At 41.8% G+C, this 13,505-nt stretch overlaps 1 protein-coding gene across 2 annotated transcripts in view; it reads right to left on the bottom strand.

Moving 5' to 3' along the window:
* LOC128653772 (zinc finger and BTB domain-containing protein 8A) overlaps window positions 1-13,505 on the bottom strand; it is a 68,452-nt gene that overhangs the window by 11,891 nt on the left and 43,056 nt on the right. For both annotated transcript variants that reach the window (XM_053707259.1, XM_053707260.1), the window contains exon 3: window positions 11,414-11,583. In XM_053707259.1, the coding sequence (XP_053563234.1) occupies window positions 11,414-11,583 (170 nt within the window). The remainder of the gene's footprint in view (window positions 1-11,413; window positions 11,584-13,505) is intronic.

Below are 13,505 nucleotides of genomic sequence, written 5' to 3'. Positions count from 1 at the left end.
ATTGGATTGATGGTGGCGGCAATGGACATCATTCCGTTTGCTCGTTTTCATCTCAGACCTCTACAAGTGAGCATGCTCAGACAGTGGAATGGAGATTATGAAGATTTGTCTCCTCAAATAGATATGGATCAGGAGACAAGAGACTCTCTTCTTTGGTGGTTGTCGCTGGATCATCTGTCCCAAGGGACGTGCTTCCGCAGACCTTCATGGGTGATAGTGACAATGGACGCCAGTCTACTAGGATGGGGTGCAGTCTGGAATTCCCTGAAGGCTCAGGGAGTGTGGAGTCGAGCGGCGTCTCTACTTCCCATCAATATTCTGGAGTTGAGAGCAATATTCAATGCGCTTCAAGCTTGGCCTCAATTGGCTTCGGCCAAATTCATCCGATTTCAGTCGGACAACATCACGACTGTGGCTTACATCAATCATCAGGGAGGAACAAGGAGTTCCTTACCGATGACAGAAGTATCCAAGATAATTCGGTGGGCGGAGGCTCATTCTTGTTATCTGTCAGCAATCTACATCCCAGGAGTGGACAACTGGGAGGCGGATTTTTTGAGCAGGCAGACATTTCATCCGGGGGAATGGGAACTCCACCCGGAGGTCTTTGCCACCCTGATTCTCAGATGAGGCAGTCCGGAATTGGATCTGATGACGTCTCGGCAGAATGCCAAGCTCCCAAGGTACGGATCCAGGTCCAGGGATCCTCAGGCCGAACTGATAGATGCCTTGGTCGTTCAACCTAGCTTATGTGTTCCCACCGTTTGCTCTCCTTTCCCAGGTGATTGCACGGATCAAACAGGAGAAGGCTTCGGTGATTCTAATCGCTCCTGCGTGGCCTCGCTGCACTTGGTATGCCGATCTGGTGGACATGTCCTCTCTGCTGCCGTGGAAGCTTCCATTGAGGCAGGACCTTCTCATTCAGGGACCCTTCCATCATCCGAATCTAATTTCTCTGCAGCTGACTGCTTGGGGATTGAACGCTTGATTTTATCTAAGCGGGGGTTCTCCGATGCGGTCATTGATACCTTGATTCAGGCACGCAAGCCTGTTACTAGAAAGATTTACCATAAGATATGGCGTAAATATCTTTATTGGTGTGAATCCAAGGGCTACTCATGGAGTAGTGTTAGGATTCCCAGGATTTTATCTTTTCTCCAAGAAGGATTGGAGAAAAAGTTGTCAGCAAGTTCCTTAAAGGGACAGATTTCTGCTTTGTCTATTTTGTTACACAAGCGTCTGGCAGATGTGCAATCTTTTTGTCAGGCCCTTACTAGAATCCGGCCTGTGTTTAGACCAATTGCTCCTCCTTGGAGTTTGAATTTAGTTCTTAATGTTCTTCAAGGGGTTCTGTTTGAACCCATGCATTCCATAGATATTAAGTTATTATCTTGGAAAGTTTTATTTTTGGTTGCTATTTCTTCTGCTCGCAGAGTTTCTGAACTTTCGGCTTTACAATGTGATTCTCCTTATCTTATTTTCCATGCTGATAAGGTGGTGTTATGTACCAAACCTGGTTTTCTTCCTAAGGTTGTTTCTAGCAAGAATATTAATCAGGAAATTGTTGTTCCTTCCTTGTGTCCTAACCCTTCTTTCTCCAACATAGGTGTGTCCGGTCCACGGCGTCATCCTTACTTGTGGGATATTCTCTTCCCCAACAGGAAATGGCAAAGAGCCCAGCAAAGCTGGTCACATGATCCCTCCTAGGCTCCGCCTACCCCAGTCATTCTCTTTGCCGTTGTACAGGCAACATCTCCACGGAGATGGCTTAGAGTTTTTTAGTGTTTAACTGTAGTTTTTATTATTCAATCAAGAGTTTGTTATTTTAAAATAGTGCTGGTATGTACTATTTACTCAGAAACAGAAAAGAGATGAAGATTTCTGTTTGTATGAGGAAAATGATTTTAGCACCGTAACTAAAATCCATGGCTGTTCCACACAGGACTGTTGAGAGCAATTAACTTCAGTTGGGGGAACAGTGTGCAGTCTCTTACTGCTTGAGGTATGACACATTCTAACAAGACGATGTAATGCTGGAAGCTGTCATTTTCCCTATGGGATCCGGTAAGCCATGTTTATTAAGATAGTAAATAAGGGCTTCACAAGGGCTTATTAAGACTGTAGACTTTTTCTGGGCTAAATCGATTCATTATTAACACTTATTTAGCCTTGAGGAATCATTTATTCTGGGTATTTTGATATGATTATATCGGCAGGCACTGTTTTAGACACCTTATTCTTTAGGGACTTTCCCTAATCATAGTCAGAGCCTCATTTTCGCGCCGGTATGGCGCACTTGTTTTTGAGGACAGCATGGCATGCAGCTGCATGTGTGTGGAGCTCTGATACATAGAAAAGTCTTTCTGAAGGCATCATTTGGTATCGTATTCCCCTTTGGGCTTGGTTGGGTCTCAGCAAAGCAGATTCCAGGGACTGTAAAGGGGTTAAATATAAAAACGGCTCCGGTTCCGTTATTTTAAGGGTTAAAGCTTCCAAATTTGGTGTGCAATACTTTTAAGGCTTTAAGACAATGTGGTGAAATTTTGGTGAATTTTGAACAATTCCTTCATACTTTTTCGCAATTGCAATAATAAAGTGTGTTTAGTTTAAAATTTAAAGTGACAGTAACGGTTTTATTTTAAAACGTTTTTTGTGCTTTGTTATCAAGTTTATGCCTGTTTAACATGTCTGAACTACCAGATAGATTGTGTTCTGACTGTGGGGAAACCAAGGTTCCTTCTCATTTAACTATATGTATTTTATGTCATAAAAAAATTTAGTAAAAATGATGCCCAAGATGATTCCTCAAGTGAGGGGAGTAAGCATGGTACTGCATCATCCCCTCCTTCGTCTACACCAGTCTTGCCCATACAGGAGGCCCCTAGTACATCTAGTGCGCCAATACTCCTTACTATGCAACATTTAACGGCTGTAATGGATAATTCTATCAAAAACATTTTAGCCAATATGCCCACTTATCAGCGAAAGCGCGACTGCTCTGTTTTAGAAAATTCTGTAGAGCATGAGAACGCTGATGATATGGTTTCTGAAGGGCCCCTACACCAATCTGAGGGGGCCAGGGAGGTTTTGTCTGAGGGAGAAATTTCAGATTCAGGAAACATTTCTCAACAAGCTGAACCTGATGTGATTACTTTTAAATTTAAGTTGGAACATCTCCGCGCTCTGCTTAAGGAGGTGTTATCCAATTTGGATGATTGTGATTATCTGGTCATTCCAGAACCACTATGTAAAATGGAAAAGTTCTTAGTGGCCCCGGGGCCCCCCGAAGCTTTTCCTATATCCAAGCGGGTGGCGTACATTGTTAGTAAAGAATGGGACAGGCCCGGTATACCTTTAGTACCTCCCCCCATATTTATAAAATTGTTTTCCTATAGTCGACCCCAGAAAGGACTGATGGCAGACAGTCCCCAAGGTCGAGGGGGCGGTTTCTACTCTACACAAGCGCGCCACTATACCCATAGAAGATAGTTGTGCTTTCCAAGATCCTATGGATAAAAAATTAGAAGGTCTGCTAAAGATGTTTGTTCAGCAAGGTTCCCTTCTACAACCAATTGCATGCATTGTCCCTGTCACTGCAGCCGCGTGTTTCTAGTTTGATGAGCTAGGAAAGGCGATTATTAGTAATTCTTCTTCTTATGAGGAGATTATGGACAGAATTCGTGCTCTTAAATTGGCTAATTCTTTCACCCTAGACGCCACCTTGCAATTGGCTAGGTTAGCGGCGAAAAAATTCTGGGTTTGCTATTGTGGCGCAGAGCGCTTGGTTAAAATCTTGGGCAGCGGATGCGTCTTCCAAGAACAAATTGCTTGACATTCCTTTCAAGGGGAAAACACTCTTTGGCCCTGACTTGAAAGAGATTATCTCTGATATCACTGGGGGCAAGGGCCACGCCCTTCCTCAGGATAGGTCTTTTCAAGACCAAAAATAAACCTAAGTTTCGTCCCTTTCGCAGAAACGGATCAGCCCCAAGGGCTACGTCCTCTAAGCAGGAAGGTAATACTTCTCAAGCCAATCCAGCCTGGAGACCTATGCAAGGCTGGAGCAAAGGAAAGCAGGCCAGGAAACCTGCCACTGCTACCAAGACAGCATGAAATGCGGGCCCCCGATCCGGGACCGGATCTGGTGGGGGGCAGACTCTCTCTCTTCGCTCAGGCTTGGGAAAGAGATGTTCTGGATCCTTGGGCGCTAGAAATAGTCTCCCAAGGTTATTCTCTGGAGTTCAAGGGGCTTCCTCCAAGGGGGAGGTTCCACAGGTCTCAGTTGTCTTCAGACCACATAAGAAGACAGGCATTCTTACATTGGGTAGAAGACCTGCTAAAAATGGGAGTGATTCATCCTGTTCCATTAGGAGAACAAGGGATGGGGTTCTACTCCAATCTGTTCATAGTTCCCAAAAAAGAGGGAACGTTCAGACCAATCTTAGATCTCAAGATCTTGAACAAGTTTCTCAAGGTTCCATCGTTCAAGATGGAAACCATTCGAAAACTTCTTCCTTCCATCCAGGAAGGTCAATTCATGACCAAGGTGGATTTCAAGGATGCGTATCTACATATTCCTATCCACAAGGAACATCATCGGTTCCTAAGGTTTGCATTCCTGGACAAGCATTTCCAGTTCGTGGCATTTTCTTTCGGATTAGCCACTGCTCCTAGGATTTTCTCATAGGTACTAGGGTCCCTTCTGGCGGTGCTAAGACCAAGGGGCATTGCTGTAGTACCTTACTTGGACGACATTCTGATTCGAGCGTCGTCCCTTCCTCAAGTAAAGGCTCACACGGACATTGTCCTGGCCTTTCTCAGATCTCACGGATGGAAAGTGAACGTGGAAAAGAGTTCTCTATCTCCGTCAACGAGGGTTCCCTTCTTGGGAACTATAATAGACTCCTTAGAAATGAGGATTTTTCTGACAGAAGCCAGTAAAACAAAACTTCTAGACTCTTGTCGGATACTTCATTCCGTTCCTCTTCCTTCCATAGCGCAGTGCATGGAAGTGATAGGTTTGATGGTAGCGGCAATGGACATAGTTCCTTTTGTGCGCATTCATCTAAGACCATTACAACTGTTCATGCTCAGTCAGTGGAATGGGGACTATTCAGACTTGTCTCCGAAGATACAAGTAAATCAGAGGACCAGAGACTCATTCCGTTGGTGGCTGTCCCTGGACAACCTGTCACAAGGGATGACCTTCCGCAGACCAGAGTGGGTCATTGTCACGACCGACGCCAGTCTGATGGGCTGGGGCGCGGTCTGGGGATCCCTGAAAGCTCAGGGTCTTTGGTCTCGGGTAGAATCTCTTCTACCGATAAATATTCTGGAACTGAGAGCGATATTCAATGCTCTCAAAGCTTGGCCTCAGCTAGCGAGGGCCAAGTTCATACATCAACCATCAGGGGGGAACAAGGAGTTCCCTAGCGATGGAAGAAGTGACCAAAATCATTCTATGGGCGGAGTCTCACTCCTGCCACCTGTCTGCTATCCACATCCCAGGAGTGGAAAATTGGGAAGCGGATTTTCTGAGTCGTCAGACATTGCATCCGGGGGAGTGGGAACTCCATCCGGAAATCTTTGCCCAAGTCACTCAACCGTGGGGCATTCCAGACATGGATCTGATGGCCTCTCGTCAGAACTTCAGAGTTCCTTACTACGGGTACAGATCCAGGGATCCCAAGGCGGCTCTAGTGGATGCACTAGTAGCACCTTGGACCTTCAAACTAGCTTATGTGTTCCCGCCGTTTCCTCTCATCCCCAGGCTGGTAGCCAGGATCAATCAGGAGAGGGCGTCAGTGATTTTGATAGCTCCTGCGTGGCCACGCAGGACTTGGTATGCAGATCTGGTGAATATGTCATCGGCTCCACCATGGAAGCTACCTTTGACAGACCTTCTTGTTCTAGGTCCGTTCGACCCACTCCAGCTGACTGCTTGGAGATTGAACGCTTGATCTTATCAAAGCGAGGGTTCTCAGATTCTGTTATTAATACTCTTGTTCAGGCCTGAAAGCCTGTAACCAGAAAAATTACCACATAATTTGGTATATCTGTTGGTGTGAATCTGCAGGATTCCCTTGGGACAAGGTTAAGATTCCTAAGAGTCTATCCTTCCTTCGAGAAGGATTGAAAAAAGGATTATCTGCAAGTTCCTTGATGGGACAGATTTCTGCCTTGTCTGTGTTACTTCACAAAAAAGCTGGCAGCTGTGCCGGATGTTCTAGCCTTTGTTCAGGCTCTGGTTAGAATCAAGCCTGTTTACAAAATTTTGACTCCTCCTGGGAGTCTCAACCTAGTTCTTTCAGTTCTTCAGGGGGTTCCGTTTGAACCCTTACATTCCGTTGATATTAAGTTATTATCTTGGAAAGTTTTGTTTTTGGTTGCAATTTCTTCTGCTAGAAGAGTTTCAGAATTATCTGCTCTGCAGTGTTCTTCTCCTTATCTGGTGTTCCATGCAGATAAGGTGGTTTTGCGTACTAAACCTGGTTTTCTTCCAAAAGTTGTTTCTAACAAAAACATTAACCAGGAGATAGTTGTGCCTTCTTTGTGTCCTAATCCAGTTTCAAAGAAGGAACGTTTGTTGCACAACTTGGATGTAGTTCGTGCTCTCAAAGTTTACTTAGCAGCTACTAAGGATTTCAGACAAACTTTGTCTTTGTTTGTTGTTTATTCTGGTAAACGGAGAGGTCAAAAAGCAACTTCTACCTCTCTCTCCTTCTGGATTAAAAGCATTATCCGATTGGCTTATGAGACTGCCGGACGGCAGCCTCCTGAAAGAATCACAGCTCACTCCACTAGGGCTGTGGCTTCCACATGGGCCTTCAAGAACGAGGCTTCTGTTGATCAGATATGTAAGGCAGCGACTTGGTCTTCACTGCACACTTTTTCTAAATTTTACAAATTTGATACTTTTGCTTCTTCTGAGGCTATTTTTGGGAGAAAGGTTTTGCAAGCCGTGGTGCCTTCCATTTAGGTGACCTGATTTGCTCCCTCCCTTCATCCGTGTCCTAAAGCTTTGGTATTGGTTCCCACAAGTAAGGATGACGCCGTGGACCGGACACACCTATGTTGGAGAAAACAGAATTTATGTTTACCTGATAAATTACTTTCTCCAACGGTGTGTCCGGTCCACGGCCCGCCCTGGTTTTTTTAATCAGGTCTGATAATTTATTTTCTTTAACTACAGTCACCACGGTAACATATGGTTTCTCCTATGCAAATATTCCTCCTTAACGTCGGTCGAATGACTGGGGTAGGCGGAGCCTAGGAGGGATCATGTGACCAGCTTTGCTGGGCTCTTTGCCATTTCCTGTTGGGGAAGAGAATATCCCACAAGTAAGGATGACGCCGTGGACCGGACACACCGTTGGAGAAAGTAATTTATCAGGTAAACATAAATTCTGTTTTTAAGAAGGAACGTCTGTTACATAACTTAGACGTAGTCCGTGCCTCTTTCTTTTTGGCCGAAGAGTATCATCTGTGTTGCATATGAGACTGCTGGACAGCAGCCTCCAGAACGAATGATGGCTCATTCTACTAGGACTGTGGCTTCCTCATGGGCATTTAAAAATTATGCTTCTGTTGAACAGATTTGCAAGGCTGCAACTTGGTCGTCTTTTCATGCTTTTTCCAAATTTTGTTTTTGGGAGAAAGGTTCAAGCAGTGGTGCCTTCCGTTCCTGTCTTGTCCCTCCCTTTCAGCTGTGGCCTATAGCTTTGGTATTGTATCCCATAAGTAAGGATGAAATCCGTGGACTCGTCAGATCTTGTAAAAGAAAAGGAAATGTATGCTTACCTGATAAATTTATTTATTTTGCGATATGACGAGTCCACGGCCCACCCTGTTATTTTTTCTAAAGACAGGTTTTTATTTTTGTTAAACTTCAGTCACCTCTGCTCCTTGGCCTTTCCTTTCTCTTCCTAACTTCGGTCGAATGACTGGAGGGGGAGGGAAGGGAGGGGCTATATATACAGCTCTGCTGTGGAGCTCTTTGCCTCCTCCTGCTGACCAGGAGGCGATATCCCATAAGTAAGGATGAAATCCGTGGACTCGTCATATCATAAAAGAAATAAATTTATCAGGTAAGCATAAATTTCCTTTTTTGCTCCATTTGACTTCTATGAGGGAATACGTTAATGCAATATTCTACGTTCGTCTATTTGCGCGTATTGTGTTAGCGTGCAAGCGAAAACTCTTTAAACTTGTAATACGAGCTACCTGACGCATGCAAGAAACCTTACTTCTAGCGGGGTATCTATTTATAAATACTTAGAACATATTCCCCTATGTGAAGAGCATTGTAATCACACTTTATTAAATATGAATATTGCATAAATATGATTTTACTTGACTGCAATGCACTATACATTTCTTCTGTATATTTGTGTACATATGCATTTGTGTTTTATATGTGTATATATGTCTGTAAATACATATTTATTTAGACATGTTTCAATGTTAAAGCCCTTTGCCCGCATTTTTTTTCTAACACCTGAGACCTCATATCTTCAAGCCCTTATAACCTTTTTGTGCAAGATTTGTTTTTAATAATTTGTATTATAGTGTTATGAGTGTAACTATACTTTTACATTTACTTTGAGGGTTTTTTTACACTTTTTTTATTTGAGTGTAACAGTTAACCAGAGCTTTAAGATTGCGGTATCTTGAAGTGCAATAAATTAAATTGTGTTTGAGCGATCAAATTTTTTTTCAACTTTTAATACGTGCACTACTTTCAACGCACCACTCGTAATCTGACCCTTTTGTGGGCATTCTTGGGTGTGTTAACCTCAATGTTTAAAATACTTTGCGACATTCTTGCAGTTTTGTGTCAATTTAAGAACTGCATTGCATAAGATCTGCTTTAAAATGTTGTGATTAGGGTTATTTAACATTAAATAAATGAGAGATATAATATTTTCAGATTTGGAGATTATATTGAGATCAATGTTTTTCTGAGATTAAATATTGAATAAATATGTTTAACGATTCTGTCTTATACTGATAAATGTACATACTCTAAATCATTAGAGCATGTTATTTTATCACTAGGCACACTTCAACTCTGACTGACCCCTGCAAAGGGGGTTAAACTACCACATGATACCTGCAGAGCACTGTTGGTCTTAAAGGGACACTCAAGTCAAAATTGAACTTTCATGATTCAGATAGAGCATGCAATTTTAAACAAACAACTTCCCAATTAACTACCATTAACCAAATGTGCACAGTCTTTATATTTACACTTTTTGAGTCACCAGCTCCTGCTGAGCATGTGCAGGAATTCACAGAATATATGCATTTGTGATTGGTTGATGGCTGTCACATGATGCAGTGGGAGTAGAAATAGAGAACTTTGAAATTTGTCAGAAAAAAAAATCTACTACTTATTTGAAGTTCAGACTTAGTGCTATTGCTTTGTCTTTTATCATGCATTTGTTTATTATTATTATTATTATTATTATTATCGGTTATTTGTAGACCACCAACAGATTCCGCAGCGCTTATTTAGACATGTTTCAATGTTAAAGCCCTTTCAATAAATCTACTATATTTACTGGTCCTTTAAGCAGAATCTGCCACTGATCCAATCTACAGCAGTTTTCTCTCAGGACCAACAATGCTCTGCAGCTCCTAAGTGTTACTTTAACTATGTGTTTATCCATTTTCCAGGGGTTAAACACATTGTTGCAGTGTCGCTATTGATAAGATTACATGTTCTTATGAATTAGAGTATGTCATTTTATCACTATAATAGCCTTTAAAACAAATAGACACCACCCTAAGTTATTAAATGTGAAAGTTGGCACTAAATGAGCTGATAAAGTAAAAAACACTCGCAGTTTAAAGTGAATCTAAATTTTGATGCTAAAGTGTCTGGTTTTTAAAAATTTGATTAAAAACAGGGGCACTTTAATTCATCAAAATTTACATTTTACTTGTGTTGTGAAAAAACAACTTAACTTTTAAACTTGACAGCATCTCCAGCTTCCTCCGGTTATCGCAAGCCATTTCTGATGTCAGAAATGATGGATAGGTCATCCTCCAATCACGGCTTCCTCCCCCCCCCCCCCCCCCCAGGGGAATCAGTGTCTGATTCAATGATGTGATTGGAGGAAGCCGGATTCCTCATTTTAGACCCAGGAAGGGGCTTTGCCAAAGGTGGAGGAAGCTGGAGCTGCTGTCAAGATTAAAAGGTAAGTTTTTGTTTTGTTTTTCACAACAGGAGTGAAATGTAAATTTTGATGAATTAAAGTGCCCCTGTTTTTAATAGAATTTTTAAAAACCGGGCACTTTAGCATCAAAATTTACATTCACTTTAAATAGCACTGTGATTAGATATTAATGTGTCAATAGATTTGCATAATCAACAAATGCATGATAAGAAGACAATGCAATAGCACGTAGTCTGAACTTCAAATGAGTAGTAGATTGTTTAAAAAAATAAATGGCAAAGTTATGTCTATTTCCACTCCTCCTGTACCATATGACAGCCAATCACAAATGCATATACGTATATGCTGTGAATTATTGCACATGCTCAGTAGGAGCTGGTGACTCAAAGTGTAAATATTAAAAGAATGTGCACATTTTTTCAATGGAAGTAAATTGTAAAGTTGTTTAAAATGACATGCTCTATCTGAATCATGAAGTTTAATTTTGACTTGAGTGTCTCTTTAATTTCCTTTTAGTATAATAAAAGCTTCTTAAGTATGTGACAAGTTGTGGTCAATAAGGGACAGATAACAATGAGCTCATCAACTATAAGGTCAGATAAACATGACATCCCTCATAAAGGTAGGAGGGGCATAAATGGGCAAGGCTATTTTAAATAAAGAAATCATTGACCAGTTCCAACTACAGTTATGTCACTTTAAACCTGGTTACTTAAAGGGACATTAAACACTTTGAGATGGTAATATAAAATGATAAATTGTATATATAAAACAACTCTGCAATATACTTTCATTATTTATTATTCTGAAATTGTGAGCTTTGGTTCCTGTTAGAAATGGAAGTGCAGAACACTGTTAAATCCAGCACAACCATTGGCTGCATACTCTAGTGACCTATTTATAACGGTCCCTAATTGGCCACAGCAGAGAAGGTAACACAAGTTACAACATGGCAGCTCCCAGTATTTTATAGACACTAAAACTTTACACTTATTTTGTCACTTTTTAAACAACTAATGAAACTTTAAAAAATACATCTACATGTTAGTCATGGACTAATCTTTTCTTTGAATGCATCATTCTATCTAGCGTGTATTTAGTGTTTAATGTCCCTTTAATATTTTAATGTATAATTAGCCTTTTAGAAATTTAATTTGAATGGCAAAGGAAATAAAATTCCAACAGACAAAAAAATGTTTGTGCAGTAGAGATGGCTTGTGCAGTGCACTTACAGTCTGGAAGTGGTTCCGCAAATGTTCCAGCCGTGTGAATCTCTTGCCACAGGCCTCACAGGGATAGGGACGCTCTCCTGTATGACAGCGCAAATGTCGCTTTAGATCTGCTTTTCGCTTGACGGTATGTGTACAGAATGGGCATTTAAACCTTATTGGACTCAGATCATCTGAAAAACAAAAAAACAGATTAAGATTTAAAAACTTTTAAGACTGCAATGAAAATTGTCACAAATGTTGAATATTTGCAACATATTTTTTTATTATATTTTGTAAAGATATAAAATAACATTTGAAGTGCAAAATACACTCTGTAATTCATTAAAACAGAATTTATATCTTACCTGATAAATTCCTTTCTCCTACGGTGTGTCCGGTCCACGGCTTCATCCTTACTTGTGGGAATATTCTCTTCCCTAACAGGAAATGGCAAAGAGGCACACAGCAAAAGCTGTCCATATAGCCCCTCCTCTGGCCCCGCCCCCCAGTCATTCAACCGACGGTTAGGAGAAAAAGGAGAAACTATAGGGTGCCGTGGTGACTGTAGTGTATAGAGAGAAAAAAAATTTAAGCCTGACAAAAAAAGCCACGGCGGGCCGTGGACCGGACACACCGTAGGAGAAAGGAATTTATCAGGTAAGATATAAACTCTGTTTTCTCCTACATAGGTGTGTCCGGTCCACGGCTTCATCCTTACTTGTGGGAACCAATACCAAAGCTTTAGGACACGGATGAAGGGAGGGACAAGTCAGGCAACCTAAACGGAAGGCACCACGGCTTGCAAAACCTTTCTCCCAAAAACAGCCTCCGAAGAAGCAAAAGTATCGAATTTGTAAAATTTTGTAAAAGTGTGCAGTGAAGACCAAGTCGCTGCCTTACAGATCTGATCAACAGAAGCCTCGTTCTTGAAGGCCCATGTGGAAGCCACAGCCCTAGTAGAGTGAGCTGTAATTCGTTCAGGAGGCTGCCGTCCGGCAGTCTCATAAGCCAATCGGATGATGCTTTTCAGCCAAAAGGAAAGAGAGGTAGCAGTAGCTTTCTGCCCTCTCCTCTTACCAGAATAAACGACAAACAAGGATGAAGTCTGTCTGAAATCCTTAGTTGCGTCTAAGTAGAATTTTAAAGCACGGACCACATCTAGGTTGTGTAACAAACGTTCCTTCTTTGAAACTGGATTCGGACACAGGGAAGGAACAACTATCTCCTGGTTAATATTGCTGTTGGAAACCACTTTTGGAAGAAAACCAGGCTTGGTACGTAAAACTACCTTATCTGTATGGAACACCAGATAGGGAGAAGAACACTGCAAAGCAGACAATTCAGAAACTCTTCTATAGCAACCAAAAACAAAACTTTCCAAGATAGTAACTTAATATCTATGGAATGTAAGGGTTCAAACGGAACCCCTTGAAGAACTGAAAGAACTAAGTTTAGACTCCATGGAGGAGTTATAGGTCTGTAGACAGGCTTGATTCTAACTAACGTCTGTACAAACACCTGTACATCTGGCACGGCTGCCAGTCGTTTGTGTAACAAAACAGACAGAGCAGATATCTGTCCTTTTAAAGAGCTAGCTGACAAACCTTTATCCAAACCCTCTTGGAGAAAGGAAAGTATTCTAGGAATTTTGATTTTACTCCAAGAAAATCCTTTGGAATCACACCAACGGATATACTTTAGCCATGTTTTTATGGTAAATTTTCCTAGTCACCGGTTTTCTGGCTTGGACCAGAGTATCTATAACCGAATCTGAAAACCCTCGCTTAGATAAAATCAAGCGTTCAATTTCCAAGCAGTCAGTTGCAGAGAGACTAGGTTTGGATGTCTGAATGGACCTTGTATTAGAAGATCCTGCCTCAAAGGTAGCTTCCATGGTGGAACCGATGACATATTCACCAGGTCTGCATACCAAGTCCTGCGTGGCCATGCAGGAGCTATTAGAATCACCGAGGCCTTCTCCTGTTTGATCCTGGCTACAAGCCTGGGAAGGAGAGGAAACGGTGGAAACACATAAGCCAGATTGAACGACCAGGGTGCCACCAATGCATCCACTAGTGTCGCCTTGGGATCCCTGGATCTGGACCTGTAGTGA

Source organism: Bombina bombina, chromosome 3, assembly GCF_027579735.1.
Source record: "Bombina bombina isolate aBomBom1 chromosome 3, aBomBom1.pri, whole genome shotgun sequence".
In the NCBI taxonomy this organism is placed as follows: domain Eukaryota; kingdom Metazoa; phylum Chordata; class Amphibia; order Anura; family Bombinatoridae; genus Bombina; species Bombina bombina.
This window is presented reverse-complemented; position numbering and strand designations above follow the sequence as displayed.